Source organism: Ammospiza caudacuta, chromosome 18 (genome assembly GCF_027887145.1).
Source record: "Ammospiza caudacuta isolate bAmmCau1 chromosome 18, bAmmCau1.pri, whole genome shotgun sequence".
NCBI lineage: Eukaryota > Metazoa > Chordata > Aves > Passeriformes > Passerellidae > Ammospiza > Ammospiza caudacuta.
In genome coordinates this window covers 6006232-6023071 of record NC_080610.1, presented here as the reverse complement: position 1 = coordinate 6023071, position 16840 = coordinate 6006232, and the positions used below count along the sequence as shown (strand labels likewise).

At 46.3% G+C, this 16840-nt stretch overlaps 1 protein-coding gene across 5 annotated transcripts in view; it reads right to left on the bottom strand.

The window, feature by feature from the left end:
- TAOK3 (TAO kinase 3) overlaps positions 1 to 16840 on the bottom strand; it is a 78668-nt gene that overhangs the window by 10654 nt on the left and 51174 nt on the right. For 4 of the 5 annotated variants that reach the window (XM_058816898.1, XM_058816897.1, XM_058816899.1 and 1 more), the window contains 2 exons: positions 15036 to 15242; positions 7227 to 7361 (listed from right to left, as the gene is read on the bottom strand). In XM_058816898.1, coding sequence (XP_058672881.1) covers positions 7227 to 7361; positions 15036 to 15242 — 342 coding nt within the window. The remainder of the gene's footprint in view (positions 1 to 7226; positions 7362 to 15035; positions 15243 to 16840) is intronic. The other variant, XM_058816901.1, reaches the window with a different exon arrangement.

Below are 16840 nucleotides of genomic sequence, written 5' to 3'. Positions count from 1 at the left end.
GTGTGCTCTTAAAGATTGATCAGATGGTCTAAGCAGATTTTAAACCCTGCTCAGCTGAAACAAACTCACAAGTTCCACATTCATTTCCATGCCCAAGTGTATCCATGTGAAAGGAAGAAAAAAAAAACACCAACAGGCTGTGCCAAAAATGTTGAGAAGAAAATGCAAATGGTGATGCTTCCATTTCAAAAGAAGAAAAGTGTCCAAGACTAATTTTTATTTTTTTAAAGACAGTCTCAGGAACTTACAAAGATCTGATCATTTATACAATCTGAGAACCAAAAGCCTGGTACATGTGTGGACTGAAGGCCCTGATTCTGTGCAAGGGGACCTTTGCTTTGCCACTTAAGTGTGAAGAGCTCAGGCCTTTGAAGGTGACCGGTGAAGCTTTGTGAACCAGGAGTCCCTCGTGCAGCCTTCCTGATGGATTCCTCCACAGCAACCCAAAAACTGGCCCCTGCATGGTGCTGCTGTCATTTGAAGGCAGTTCTGTGGAGATTTTTGGAGTTTAGATGCAGGATGGGACACACCTACAGAGCTGGGAAAGCTCAGGTTCAAGAGAAGAGCATCTGCTTTAGGGAGCTGCCATCCCAGCGCACTTGCTGGCTCCAGGGCTGGGAGGTGACAGGAAGCCAAGTCAGAGCTCCAAATCAAGAGATGAACACCCTGAATGTGCTCACCCAAGGCAGGCAGCAAGTGCCACCTGTCTCAGTTCAAATGACCCCCAAGACTTGGGAGGAGGGTGAAGAGGAACTCGGGAAGAGCCTCCCAAGGATTGCAGAGGAACCAAAGAACCAGCCTGAGCACAGCCCTGTCACACTCAGGGTGATCAGGGAGGCTGAGCACCGACCAGGAGGTGATGGACAAACCACTTCCTTCCTACAAGAAATTCAGAATATCATTTTGGAGCAGGCTACATTAAATATACCTCAGCCCCTGGTGCAACAGAGCAACCTGTACATGCCTGAGACACAACCAGATCCAAGGCAGCCACCAGGAGCATGTGGATTGAAGGAATGACCACAGAAACACAGACACTCTGTGAGCCCTGTGCTCTGCTACAGCTCAAAAAGCTCTTGGTTTTTCCAAGAGTACCAAGGACAGCTACACTTGGAAGAAGTTGGGAAGAGCTCACAGGAACTTGCACATTTCAGTCAAGTTCAGCAAGAATAAGATCTCTGCCAGAAGCTTCCAGGTAAGGAAAATGTCTCTGAGAATCCAAGTTGATAAGGACAGATGCCAGGTGAGACAGGCAGCCCACCAACACTTCACACACGCCACTGCCACGTTCAGTGACATCCAGCTGAGAGAACAGCCTTGGTCAGGCACTTGAACAGAAACGGAGATCTGGGAGCCACCAGCTGTACCAGATCTTCCTGGATGTGCTATTTTTGGGGCCCAGCCCTTCTGTGAGCAATGGGATGTTCTGCACGGCACACTCCGTTCCCAGACCTTGGCAGAACAAAGCAAACAGCAAGAGCCTAAGAAAAAATGGATCTAAGGATCCTCCAGCAACTCTGCCAGTCTCCTTTGGTCTGATCTCTAATGAGATGTAGAATGTGCACTTGTTTTATTTACAGCAAAACTCATTAACTTTTATCCTTGTTTTTTTCCCTGCTCCTCTGCACCCCATTTCCAATTTTGCTCAGCTTTATCATGACAAGAATTCCATCTTGGAAAGATTTCCCATGAAATCTAGGATATTTATCCCTAACAATAGGATGCAATTGCTAATTACAAGCCTAGCTGATAAAGCCTTCCAGTCACAACAGAAGATGAGACATTAAAAAGTCAGAAGAAAACAAAAGCAGTGTCTCATCCTAAAGATGGGAGAGGAGAGCAGCAGACTTGGTGGACATCTCATGGATTTAGTGTCTCTGTTCAGCAAACTCATGATAAAGACTTCATTTATCACCACAATCTCCACTCAAGCCTAACACTCCTCAGGACAGTCTTCAAAGACAAAGTCTGCACATGGTGATCTCAGGGGTGGCAGAATGTGGAGGAAATGAACATTAGTGACTGAATATACCCAGGTCAGTGCCAGAGAAGTCCTTCAGACTATGAATGAATCCAGGATTATGGTTTTAAAGATTAAACTCCAAATGACTGAACACCTCCAGCAACCATTTTAACAAGAAAATTTGGGGATGTTCCATTAATCAGCTTTCTGGTGTCCTTTAGCAAAGACTCTTGGAACTCCATGCACTATTTGGAATATCCTGAGTGGGAAGGGCCCCGCAAGGATCATGGAGTCCAAGCCCTGGCCCTGCACAGACACCCCAACAATCCCACCCTGGGCACTCCTGGGAGCATTATCCAGGTGCCCCTGGAGCTCTGGCAGCCTTGGGGCTGTGCCCATTCCCAGCACCCTCTGGGAGAAGAACCTTTCCTGATATCCAACCTCAGCCTCTTCAGACACAGCTCCAGCCATTCCCTGGGTCCTGTCCCAGGTCACAGCAAGCAGAGATTGGAGCTGCCCCTCAGGGAGAAGCCCACAAAAAACCCCTCAGATTATCATGAGGCAAAAGGTGGTAACTACAAAATTTGTTCTCCATATAACCAGGAAATGTCAGGATCCTTCACACCAGAGAGCTGCAGTTTCCTGGAGCCCATCCAGCAGCACACAACAATCAATCAGGAGAACCAAAAACCTGAATAAACCAGAACAGCTTTCATTAAGGTATGACATTTTCTCAGTTTTTTATCTCTCTGCATCTTTAGCATACACAGAACTGAGAACAGAGATGTCTTTTCCAACTTACTCCCACAGGCAGTTCATTTGCCATAAAATCCAAACTTTCTTTCACCCCTCCAAGATTTTAGCTTTACGTAAGGAAGTTGAGCTCACAACTTCTCCTCCAAACCAGCAGCTGTTTAGAGTTCCCTTTTCTACACTGTTTATCCAAGATACTGAACCTCTCCTAAAAGACAGGAGTTTTCACCTCTAGATAACTGAAATTCCAAGCTCCTCTGTGCTGGAGGAAGCAGAGCTCTGAGCACAACACTGCCAGCTGCTTCTCACAGCAGAGGAGATGAGAAAGAACAAGTCCAAAATTTTAGAGGAAAGGTCTACAAAGGAAGCAGCCAATGAGTCCATTGGGAGAAACTCAACCCTCTGGAATAGAACACCAAAGCTCCAGCAGAATAGGGAACAGCTCCATGTGAAGGTGCCATTTTCCTGGCCACATCCAGGGAATGCTGCTCCCATGGACACAGACACTTGGCTCTGCAGGCCCACAAGAGATCACATCATTCTTCTGCTGGCATGTGGATTTCAAAGAGAACACCAAGGCCTTTGATAGAGTCCTCACTGCCTGATCCTTCTGTGGAATGAGATGTCACAGATGTGAGGGAGGAATCCTTCCCTGTGAGGGTGGCACAGGGTGGCCAGAGCAGCTGTGGCTGCCCCTGGATTCCTGGAAATGTCCAAGGCCAGGCTGGACAGGGCTTGGAGCAGCCTGGGATGGTGGAAGGTGTCCCTGCTCAAGCAGGGGTGGAATGAGATGGGCTTTAAGATCCTTGCAAACCCACCCCACTCTGGGATTCTATGAAGTTTTAACTACTTGATCATTGCCTTTGAAAACTGCAAAAGCAGCTGTTGAGGAGATGCAGGAGGAAGGGGGGAGCTAAGGGGTCAAGCTTGAAAGACACCCACAAGTGCAGATCAATGCATCTCTGAAGAGATTCAAAAAAAGCTTTCCCTTGAAAACACTGAGAGGTGTAGCCTCATCAACATGCAGAACCTCTGCCCTCCTTTTCAAACAGCTTGCTGAGCTTCAAGAGATTCCTGGTTGTAACTTTTAATTTATGGATCACTGATAAACTGAGAAATAACATGGAGATGTAAGTGCCTGGTCTCCATTTCAGATGGCAACTTTTACTCCAACAGCAAAAATATGCAGGGTATTTTCCACCACTGCTCCAGGTGAGTGATGATTACTGTAACCACACAAAACTGATTAAAGAGAAAAGTGGTCCAGGAAAAAATGACTACTAAAATTGCTGATTGAATTATGACCTAAGTTAAGTTCCTTCATCTTTCTTACTCACATTTGCCGATTTTCATGATTTTCTTTAATCTGAGCAATATTAAAGCACTACTGCAAGACTCAAAATGGGATATCCACAGCCTGTATCTTTGTGGAGTTCATTTGGCTGTTTTCTCTGGAGATCTGTCCAGTTTTCCTCATATTCACATGATGCCTTTGCAGAGTGCCAGGGCAAGGCAATCACTCTCCAAACCACTGGGTCACCTGGAGTGCTCAGCTGTCTAACACAAGCTCCTCTGTGGCCTCTGCACTCCCTGAACTGCTTCAGCTTGGTTTTGGAAAGAGATCCAACCTGAACTTGGGATTACCTTTAGGAATGCCAGTCTTACCTCCATCTGCAATATCCTGATCTATGGGGAGAAGAGCAAGGACTTGAGTGCCCTAGAACCTGGACTGCACCAGGAGGAACAGCTGTGGAGTGAACAGCCCCAGACTTGGTGCTTTTCTTCTAAAAACACTGCCCTGGTCTCAGTGTTGGGGGTGGATTTCAGCAAATCCCATGAAAGGAAGCTTTAACACCCCAATATCACCCCATATAATTGAATTTGGGGCCAGAACTCCCATTTTTGATTCTCTGCAATACAGGCCACCCAATGCTCCCAACTGCACAACCTTTCTGTGCAGGAAGATGTTCCCAGCTGCTGAGCAATGGGAAGCAGCCAGCATGTAGGGAACCATCAGAGCTTGCTGGTTTGCTTGTTTTCAACCCCTGTGGGACCTTGGGCACCCATTCACACAGAAAAATCTGTTCCAGCTGCCACTGAAAGAGTAAATTAACACAGAGAGATGAATAAAGCCTGAATTTCTGGGTTTGCACTACAAATTCCAGGCATGTTCAGGTCTTTCTCCCTGTGTTAGCTCCATGGCTGACTTTGCCCTTCCCATAAATATTGGACAGGGAAGCAAGAAGAAGTTCTCCCTTGGCCAGAGGAGCATCCAGCACCTCTCCCCACAGACATCATCTAGGCACTGTGATAAAAAGTGCTCCAATACAAGCACTGGCACCCAGATCCTGTGCAATGGGTTTAAACTTTCATTTTTTCCCCCTAGATTTCAATTTCAGAACATGAAGAGGTGGGAATGGAAGATTATCAAAGGGAAAGCTCATCACCATGAAATATTTCTGTGGCAAACTCAGGGTCAGTTCTGCCCCACCACACAACCTGGAGTGCCCAGGCTGGTGTGTTGGGATCTTCCCTCTCCACTGGGAAGGGGAGATGTGTGTGAATAATTGGGATAACAGAGCGTGTTCCACAGAAAACCCAAAAAAAGAGAAGCTCTCCGAAAAGCTTTCCATCTTCCCCACCCAAAATTAATTTTATCTTTATCATCACTTGGTCACTGAAGTAGAGAGAATCAGCAAACCCAAGTGAGTAAGGAATGAAGGCAGATACAATCCCAGCCCCACAGGAGGCTGCCATGGGATTTAGGAGTGACCTTGGGATATCAGCTGTGTTCCCCAGAGCTCAGGGAATCCCTCACAGCCCGTATTTCCACTGGCTCCCAAAGGGGCCCGGCCATGCAATCCCTTCAAGCCACCCCAGCAGCCCAGGGGTGACATTTCCAGGGAGGACAGGAGCTCTGGGCTCTGCTGCTCAAGGCAGGCCATAAGGTGCAGCAGCTTTGCACAGGGAGTAAAAGAACATGAATATATTCATCACACATATCAATTTATCAATGAAATTGTTATGTCTGGAGTATGATACATGAGTCATTCATTATTTCTGCCCTCCAGCCAACCTAACTGGGTCCCACTTTTATCTGCTCAGCGCAGGCAGTAGAAGAGCTGGCACTACACTGGGTGAAAACACACACAGACACACAAAAAGGAAAAATTCCCAGGGCAGAGGGTCTCCAGGAGAGCAGGGATCCTGCCCCTGTCAGGTGTGCTGCATGGAGTCCTCTAACACACACATTTCTAGGTCACTTTAAACTGGGGGGAGCAGGGGACACCAGCCTGGGGGGCACTCAGGGTGTGGGCACCCAGAAACACACCTGCAAAAAATGGGATTCAGATGCTCCCAGGAAGCATCTGGGCAGAAGCCTGAATGCCACAGCATCGTTTTAGATTTTAACAGCAGCAGCAACAACCACACAGAAAAATTTGTGCTGCTGGCACTGCTGCTTGCCTCCAGTCAGCACCTTCAGCTGTGGTCACACACACAGAGGCACAGCCCGTGCCCTGAGCATGCAGGAAGGAGTGGGAAGCGGTTCTGGGGATGCAGAAATGGTGGTCTGGAAGGAGAACCCCCATGGTGGAGGCAGGAGGAGCGGGAAGGGGAGGGCTCGCTGGTGTCATTTCGGGGTTGGTCCAGGATGATGTCATAGCACTGAGCGAGTGCCATGGCCAAACCGTGGGGACTCTCCAACGCTCCCCGTCCATCTGACCTCTAATACCAGCGGGCTGAAATATCCAACAGCACATTGGTTTTCCCTGTGAAGGGCCATTTTTCACTGCTGTCCCTGGAAATGCTGCTCCCAGCCCGGTGGACGCGGGGTGGGGGAGGCGGCACACAACTAACTCTTCCGGCACACACCCCTTTCCCTACTACAAAGGCATCCACAGCAATCACATTTGCAATAGTACAAATCTTGATGGATTCATCCCATCCCCCTCCCCTTTGTAAGCCCACAGCCCGCTGTAAACCCTCTCTCCCTTATCGCAGCCCAGCAATCCTTCCAAAGGATCAGGCTGCAAAATGCAGACAAGGTACATTGCTTGAAATAAATGAATGAATGAAATTAAAAAAAAAAAAAAAACAACAACAAAAAACACCAGGCAGCAGCTCAGGGCGGGCAGCAGCGATCTTATTGTTCCCAAACCCATCTGCATCTGCACCTCCACGGCGTTCCAGCAGCTCTCACACCCCTCACACACTCTTTATGCACATGCAGATAAATATATTAACAAAAGGGACAGGTGGGAAATGGAGGGGTGGGGTGGGAAATGAAAATGATATTAACTTCACCCAGGAAGGTGGGCTATCTCACCCTGGAAATGCACCGAGAAATTAAACATATTTCACATTTAAATCTCACACACACACATAGAGGTAAAATCTCTTTCAGTGCAATATCCAGTTGCTATGCCAACAGCACCAACAGCATGGAGGGATGGCAGCGAGGGGCTGGGGAGCGGGGTGGGGTGGGGTGGGGTGGGATGGGGGCTCTTACCAAAGATGCTGATTTGATTGTGGCAAAGCGCTCTCGGTTCCGGTAGTGGAGGGCCTGATTCTGCACTGACTGGGTAGGCCGCACCTCAGGCCTGCGATCCCTGTGGCCCACCTCATCCCTTATAAATACATGATCCTGCAGAAATGGATAAAAACAAGGAGAAAGTCCGGCTGTGCTCTTCCCGCGGCGGCTGCCTCTCTCTCACCCCTCTGTCTGCACAAGCGCGGCTGTAGGAGAGGCATAGTTCAGCTCTCTGCTTAGCCCCGGCAGCTCCCACCGTACAAAATGAATAAGCAACACATTGCAGCTCGGCTCGGCGCGTCAGCTGATCAGGATGCCTCTGAATCCCTGGATCGGGCTGCCTTTTTTTTTTTTTTTTTTAATCTCCTTCTTTCTTTTTTTTTTTTTTAAACCTCCAGTATTACATATGTGCCAGAAAGAAACGAGGCGGGAGCGGGAAGCGGAGCAGAGCGATCCGAGTCCTCGGGAAGGTCGGGTTCAAGCACTGCGAGCCAGCGATCCCGGTGAAAACGTGATTCCCATGTCTAGGCACGGAGATCCTGTTCCCTTTTAACACCACAGCAACATCCTGCCTCATTCCCTTTGCCCAGCGCCGTGCCCTCGATAGGGTTTCTTTGTCCCTCGTTTGCTATCTGCTGGTGGGGACGAGCATCCTGGCTAAATCCACGGCAGGCTGGAGAGCACCAGGAAAGCCTCCGTGACCACTCAGGGATCCTGCTTTCCAGTCATGATCCTGCACAGTTCTAGCACTTTCTCTCCACAGCCCACAAAGGATTTTTTTTTTTTTTTTTTCTTTTTAAAGCAACAGCTCCCAGGTTTTAGCAGGAATGGTTCCCGGTGCAGCTTCCCCTCAACTCCCTGGCAAGGCTCTGCCAGGAGAGGCTGTGCCCTTCCCAAACGGCACAGGCAAATTTGGGAGTGGAACAAAGCTCCAGGAGAAACCCTCCTCAGAAATGCCAGCAAAAAAACCACACCACCACAATTGTCCCAGTGGGAATGGTGAGTGCCAACAGTCAGCACACCTGCAGGCTGCACCCTGGGCATGGAGCAGCCTCTGGACACCCGGCACACCCCGCTCCTGCCTGGCCACACTGGCACCCACCAGTGTCATGACTCCCACCCTCAACCTCCAGCTCCTAAATCCTCTCAGGAAGACTGAGATTCTTCCTGAATTAAATCGAGTTTCCAGTTCTTTGGGGTGCAAAATAAATGCTGCCACTGCCTAGAAAGCCCTGGCAGGGAAGAGCTGCCTCCATGAGCAGGAGCATCTTGGCCACCCTGCCATGGCCCAGCAGACACCAGGAAGGTGAGAGAGCCCCACAGGGAGAATCCATGGAATGGTGTCTCCATCAGGACACTGCTGTCATCCCCATGCTCCTTTCCCACCCCGCAGACACCTGGTTTTCCCCTCTGCTGGCCTCCATTTCCAGCTGCTTCTCACCCACACACACTCAGCCCTTTTCAATAGGATTCTGGAAATGAGTTCAAGCAAAAGCCAATTGGGTGCAGAAATGCTGATATTAAGAGCTGAACACCACATTGATTAGAAATGTTTTTACCCCAAAACCTTTCCTTATCCTTCCTTTTGGGCACTCCCAGTCCATGCTCACCTTTCCCTTTGCTTGGTGCCCAAGGCCAGCACAGAGCCAAGCCTGCACCAGCTCCTCCACACGCACACAAGGACACAGAATGAGCCAAAACAGCTAAAAAGGACAGTCCCCCACATAGATATGGAGAGTCACAAAATTTGCAGTTTCATTTTACATTGGACATCCTTATACTGGGCATTTGTGGCACTGTCTGACAGTAAAGGCAGTGAGACAACAAGAGAAATCACTGGAAATTGGGCTGATCTCAGATTTCCAACTTGTGCACGCTGGTGTGATGGGCAGAGCACTTGGACTTGCCCACATTCCTGAGACAGGCACATGTAAGGCTCTGGAACAGCCATCCCCAGAAGATCCTGATTAAACATTTACAGTCCAACAGCATCTCTCAGCTTACTCAGCCTCACCAGAGGGATCCCAAATCCTGCAGTGAAGATCTGCCCCAAACTCACCCACCTGAACCACTGAGGAAACAACAGGAGCCACCAGTGCTGTGCTCCAGCCATGAAATGAAGCTGGGACAGGACAAATGTCACCCCTGGTCACACACAGAGCCTGCAGCAGCACCTGGGAGTGCACAGAGCCTGCTAAGCAATACCCCCATCCCTGCACCATCCTCCTTCTCTCCGTTATGCTGGCATGGCAAATATCCAGAGAAGCTGCAAATCACTGAAAAAAAACCCCCCAACTTTTTAAATGGGCATTCAGACTTTCCAGAATGCTCCAAAACATCACCTACAATAACAAGTTTAAGTTGTAATTGCTTTTTCTACTGGAAAATGAATCTGTGATTTACTTTTTGTTATCTAAGAGGTGGATTTTTAGAGGGCAGAGTGTCACCCTGGCCTTGTTTTATGGGATCTCTGGTTACCTCAGTGCACATGAGAAGCTCAGAGCAGAATTAAATTGCCCTTTAGGAATGTGAATTATCCACATTCTGCACTTCAAACTCAGCTGGGCAAGGAATGGGAAAATTCCTTTGCAACTGAGCAAGCCAAAGGACCAATTTCAAGGGGACAAAAAACTCAGCTGGTAAAAGAAATAAATCTATGAGCAGCCACATCTCCATCAGCCTTTCTCAGATGAGGTGACTGATGGCAAAGACAAATATCTCCCTACAAAACTAGAAAAATGGAATTTTGATACTTTTATTTTAAAACTAAATTCTTCTTCTCCCAAAAACTTGATGAGAGACACTGCAGTTGCAACTGTTGGCACAGATAAAGAAATTTTGTTTCCAACTTTTAGCTTCAGATGTGTGGGAAACAAAGACACAAAATTGTACCTCAGCTCATGGCACCCAATATATAAAATCTGACTGAAGGCATCCCAGAAACTCACCAAGTTTGGGTCAGAGTACCTCTCACCCCATATCTACATTTCAAACCCTGGTTTGTTTTTAAGGAATGTATTTGTATTTATTTTTAGTAATGTATCTTCTATATACATTTCATTTCCCACCTGTTTTCTGTGGGTTTTTTTGCAATATTTACCTTAAGGATGCAACTTCAGGATGCTCAGCTCACAACTCATTAAAATCCTTTTGTTCAGGGCCAACAATACAGAATTTTCAACTTCCTACTCAAGGAATAATTTGTTCTTCTGACTGTATCATCCACATAAACAGTCTTTAGGTTGATCCAAACAAAGGGAAGATTTGGCTGGGACATTGCCTGGACAAAACCATTGTCAGATATTAAACTGAATTATGTGAGAGGAGCTGGTGGTGCTTCCAGTGGTGGTCCCAGCTGGATCTGAACGGCTGCTCCAGGTGAACTTTCTGAGCCCTCACAATGAGTTTGTGTCAAACCATGAGCTCAAAATCCAACAGAGAGTGGATTTTGCTCCCAGTCCCATCCCAGTTCTACCACACACTGGCTTTTCATCCTTCTCCTCACTGAAAAAAGGCCTTTACCATCCAAATTCTGCCCAGGCCAAAGCTGGGACACCTCCACCTTCTCCTCAGGAGCAACATTCCATTTCCCACTGGGGTTTTTTGCTATGCACACCAAATAAAATCTCCAGAAACACAGGAGGAGTCATTAACTGCTGCCAGTCTCCTACACAAACAGGAAAGGCAATTTCCAAGCCACACTAAGGACTTCCATGGAATTGCAGCAAACCCCTTTGTGCTTTCTAGGAATTTAAAGAGCAAGGAAAACAACCATGTGGCACCATTTGTCTTAATACACTGCTTTAAGTGCCTTGATAATCAACAGGGAGGTTTAAGCTCTCTCCATCACAAAATTCCCCAGAAATGCTGAAATTAATTGGAGCAGCAACAGGAGATGTGCACAGGTTAATTTACAGGATCTGGAAGTCACTCAAGTTGCAGCAGTTATTGTAAATGTACTTCATTATTGCAGACATTGGGTGAGAATTTGTGATGATCAACTACAAAGATCCTTTTTCCATCTTTCTGTTATAAACCAGATCTTAATCACAAGTTTTCCCTGACATTTTACTGGCCAAGTTTCAGAAAGCACTGATGATTTTAAGATTGAAGCAAGAAACAGCAGCAGCTGAGCACTGCAGTTGAAAAAAACCAATATTGTACTGGCTTTTTTGTTTAGATTAAAAGATTACAACATCTTATTATTATAGTTTGGCAGAAATAAAATAACAATAAATTCATTGAGGACAATGAAATAATATTTCTGGGAAGCCACCTGTGCCCACACTGCTGAACAAAACAGGCGACAAAACATCTCTGATGCACCAGCTGATGCCTATACTCACTTTATTCTCTTACTCTGGGAGCCAAAAATCTTTATCCTCATTTTTAAGATGAATTAACTGATATTTATCTGATTATAAAATCTGGGTTATGTGTCTTTGAAGCACAGTATACTTGGAGTTTTACTCCCTGCCCCATTTTGCCATTTTTTGGGGCTCTCAGGTACAATTGGGTTTGTATCAGAGCTGTCACTTACTCTTCAGCTCTCAACCTGTGCAGCTGAAAACTCCTGTAGGGAGATGGATGTGACAATGTGTATCCACAGGCAAGATGCCCCTTGCATGGAGTAGCAGAGTTATTTAATGTATTCAGAAGAGAGTTCTAACACTGGACACACTGAGATGTACATGGAGGAGCTCACCAACCTGCAGAAGGGCAAGGAAAACTTCCTCATCCAAGCCAGACATCTGAATTTCCTGAAAAGAATATGCTGGTGATTCAGGTGTCCTCCTGAGGGAGCAGGGTTTGATCCCAAGGATGGGCTCCCTGCCTCAGTAGCTCACTGACTGCCATTTTTTTCTTCCCAGGACTTCAGGACACAGCTATAAACTAAATAACACAAAAAGCTCCAGATTCAATTATGGCTTGTTATTAATTTCAATATTTTGGTGATTTTTCTTCCAGCTTAACAGGTGTGAGTCACTTCTGTTTTAAGTACAAGTTTAAAAACCATGGAGCTCTGCTGTGCTGTGGTTGTTTTCCACAGAGGATTCGTCCCAAGTGCAGCAAACCCCAAAGCACCTTGGCTGCCATCAACTAGCATAGCCAGTGACAATTAACCAGATCAGAACACGTCATTCCACTTACCCTGTGACCACAAAACATTTTTGGAAGTTACAGCCAACTAGCAGCTGTTAAAAAAAAGAAAGAGAATGAGTTGTTTACAAGTGCTCTCAGCCCATCAGCCTCTCCCCTAAGCCTCTGCCTCAGGGTGGGTCACAGGACAGATGCTGGGGTGCTCCTCAGGTGCCCGAGGCTGCTCCCAGCCAAGCAGCGCCCAGGGATGATCCAAACAAAGGGGGGCATTTGGCTGGGACGTTGCCAGGACAAAATCATTCTCAAATATTAAACAGAATTATCTGACAGGAGCTCCTGGTTTCCTGCAGGCCAGCCCAGCCTGGCTCTCCACACCAGGAGAGCACTGGGAATCTCACACACCACACACTCCTCCTGCCTATGTTTTACCTGCATGTGGCATTCTGGGGCTGTGGCCCAAAACACCAGAAGGGCTCTGATTTTTTAGAGCTCTGAGCCACAGAAAATATCAACACTCCAAGCCATTTTGCCTTCTTGGACCCTTTCCACAATCTGGAGGTTGTTCATCAGCACAGTTGTGGAATAACACAATTTTATACAACACTTTTGACTTCACCCATGTACCCATGTCAAAACCACCTCATATGTGACCCTGTACCCACAAAATGCTGCTTATGTTCATCAGTATTTTCTTTTTAGCCTTTAAAGGCTAATTAAATGATTAGAGCTTAAATTCAATTTCAACTCCAGGCTCTTCCCATTGTGCTTGTGAGGGGCTCCAGAGTGATACACAAAAGTCAGCTTCATCCCAGTTTCCAGAAATGCAATTAATTAAAGCACAAAGATAAACTGAAATCTTGGCAGAACAAGGAACTTTACCTTGAAAATAAAGTGGGATGCATGTGGATATACATGTCCAGCTCCAATTTTAGTCTCTTCACATGTATTAATACACACGTGAAACAGTTTTCCATTTAAAATTGCATTACCCAAAGTAATAAAGAATAAAAAAATAGTGTACTAAATTAAAACAATATATTTGCAGACTGGAATATGTCCTGGAATATACAGAGTCCAAGTCTGCTTAATGAATTACATATAGCAGAAGGGAACATTTTCCAGTGGAGAAGGAATCTACTCCAAGGATCAGCAGTTTTAGCCAATCATTAACTGTTCTGTGAAGACCATCAGAGCACACCTGGGCTTTCTGCTCCAAAATTACCCTAAAACACCTGTGTTAAGTGATCTAGAGGGGATTTCTTTTATAATACTTGAGTTACAAGTGTGCAAGACATTTTGGGTTTTTTCAAACCAGATTAAAACTTGCATGTGGTGTCCTCTTTGTGCATCCTACACATAAGTCTAGGAGGACTGAATTTACAGTATCAGAAATGCTGTATTTATACTTTACAAGTGTCATACAACCATTATAAAACATAATATTAGTCTTAAAACAAGCAGGAACTCCACTCCTTTCATAAATGCCATTTGTGTCTGGTGGGAGCAGCTCATGTTTTGATTTTATCAAATATAACAACTCTGAGCAGTGATTATAACCTATGAATTCTGTGTAAATCAGTCCCTCAAACTTCCATTTTAATGCACAAGTAAATATGGCTACTTAATAATGTGAAATTAAAGTTAACACACATTTTGAAAGCCTACACAAAATAAGAAAGAACTCCAATCACAACCACCCAGAACATCCATCAGCGGTGCTGCTCTTCATTCAGGACAGTTCCACGGGCTGGCATTTGGTACATAACACCTTAATTTCACCTTTCTGAATAAACAATCTTCTCTAAAGATGCTGCCAAGTGTCTTTAGGAAAGAGGCAAACCCCTAAAACCTTTGCAACTTCTCTGCCAGTATCTTTAAATATGTAAGACCGTGTTTTGTTGAAGACAAAATGTTTCAATAGTTCTTAATACTCAACATCACAAACCCTGCACTTCAGGAGGAAAAACTGCTTACAAATATTTAGTTAGTTACAACCAAGCCTTACTGTAACCTTACAAACAAGAAACTCATACTTTTCATGCTGCTGCAATGTTTTAGCTCCTCTGGCAAAAAGCACATGTACACTTTGAAGTTCCTTGCAAACGAAACCAACACAACCAACCTACATTTTGCTGCCCACTAGCAAGTGACACTGCCAAGGCCAAGCCAAAACTATTTTAGTCAGACAAACAGTGGAGATGAGATGCTGGCTCACAGCTAGACAACCTCATCTCAAGATCCAGCCCTAGGAAAAGGAAAGGCATCAGATCACAGCATGCAGCAAAGCAGCAGGAAAGCATCGAGTGGGACTCGACTCCAAACGTACCTGGTGGGAAGGGTCCAAAGCTCTGCACACTTCCACTCCTCACCAGGGAAATCCAAGTGCAGGCAGGTTTGAAACACACACTGGGCCTGGCAGAGGGTTAGCCTGGCTGCCAGGACCAACACAGAGCACAGCACAGGCATTCCCAAGGACGTCCCAAGCAGAGGAAGAGGTGCACATGCAGGGCTGGGCATGCGGGGAGCCTGGGTGACCCTGCCTAGGCACTGACAGCTCCTTGAGTAGCAACCTCTTTTCATGGGCAGAGGTTCTTTAGATGATTTAAAGACAAAAACCCCACAGAAGTTGACTCTGGCAAGGCCAGCAGCAGCTCCTGCTCTCAGCACAGAGCAGCAGGGCACACGTACCTTCTTGTGAACAACGGAGGACGTGGAATTAATGGTGCTCTCGTCACTATGCATCATGACCAGCTCAGGGCTGCTCTCATCCAGGACCTCCTGCATGCTGCTCACACTGCTGCTCTGGCTGCCTGTGCTCACAGACATGCTGGGGATGGAATGGTTGCTGCCCAGACTGTCCATCTTCCTACTCAGGTTTGATCCATGCTCACTGTCCTATAAAACAAGGGGCATCAGTTACAGATCCTGCAGGACATCACCTGCCCAGCACGTGCCTGCAACGCCCAGAGTTTGTTTTAAAGGTGACTCTGCAGGCTTCAAGGGTCTTTGGGCATTATTTTGCCAACTGCACATCTCAAAGGGCTGTTTGGGTTCTGGAATGCTCCATACAGGCAGGCAGCTCCCGCCTTTTCCCCTGCAATCTGATCACATCAGGTTTCAAGCCACTTTTTTTCCATGTATCCTTAAGTCTGGGCATGGTTCTTGGCTTGATAGGAGACATCCAGGAATACTGGATGGCTGGTGGAAAGAGCCTCATAATTAAGAGAAATTATCCAAGTTTGAATTAAAACAATGCTTCAAGTCAGGATCTGCTATAACACATTTCCTGAATCAGAAAATATGTAAGACAAGGAATCCATATATTATTTTGTATGTTCTACATGGTGTAGAGGTTTTAACCTCCCAAGCAGTCAGCAATTCCATTTTATCAAGCTAAAAACCCCTTGAACCTTGTGTTTTCAGCCAAGATAAAGGTGAGTGAAGAATCTTAGCAGCTGACTCAGATGAGCCTGCATTATTACAGGGGTAAAAACTTGGATATACATAAACAAAGATTCCTCATGTAAGAGGTATTTATGATTCTACAGCCAAATATCAGGAGTTAGCAGCCTTTTTTCTTCTTCCATACCCATAGGAGTACAGTAATGCCAGAGTATGCACTTAGTCTGGACTGATTGAGAGAATTGATGGAGTCCTTTATAATTAACTAGTGGCACCAAAAAGGCTCGTAAGGAGCTCACAGTGAGGACACAACTCTGAACATCCTTCAGCTCCTGGGGTGAAGCAGCCTTGACTCACTAAAATGAGCAGCCTGCTGCTGCATCCAGTTTGCCCTGGCCTCTGAAGGGAGCTTGGGGAGAATTCCATTACAAATCAATTAACAGGGAACTCATTCTGTTGGAGACCGACAGAAAGATAAAATTGAGACTTGACAGATTTGCCTTTGATTGTGTGATTATTTTTTAAGCAATCAGCAGATCATTCAGAGCCTGTGTGAGAGCACTTAAAATCCAGAATAATACTATTTTACAGAGAACACAGGGGAATGAAAATATTTTCAGGATGCTTATGTAGAGTTGCAGAAGAAATCACATAATGAAGGATCTGAGGCTGTGTCATTAATGAATGTTTCTGCAGGAAGGACAGAGATGAGATTGCATGTGCAACCTGGCTTCCTAACTTCAACTTTCACCTTCTTGGGAGGGTTCTGAGGAAAGTATTAGTAATATTTTGCATGTTAAGTATTTTTAAGGCTCATCTTCCACCTTAGAAAGCCCAAGGTAGAAGGAGGAAGTGCCTGGTGGCATTTCCAGTGGGGCAGGTTGTGTCCCCAGCTCAGCAGCACGTGCTGGGTCTGCCCTCCCTGCCCAGTTAGTGACACACACACACACATGAGCAGTGACACCTCCTGTGCTGGGACAGGGCTCAGGGGTCAGTGCAGAGCATGCTGTGCACATGCAGAGTGTCAGCTGCATCCCTGCCCTCCCTGCAGCTCTTCTCCCTGCTCTCCTCAGGAGTGGGGACAGGAGGAA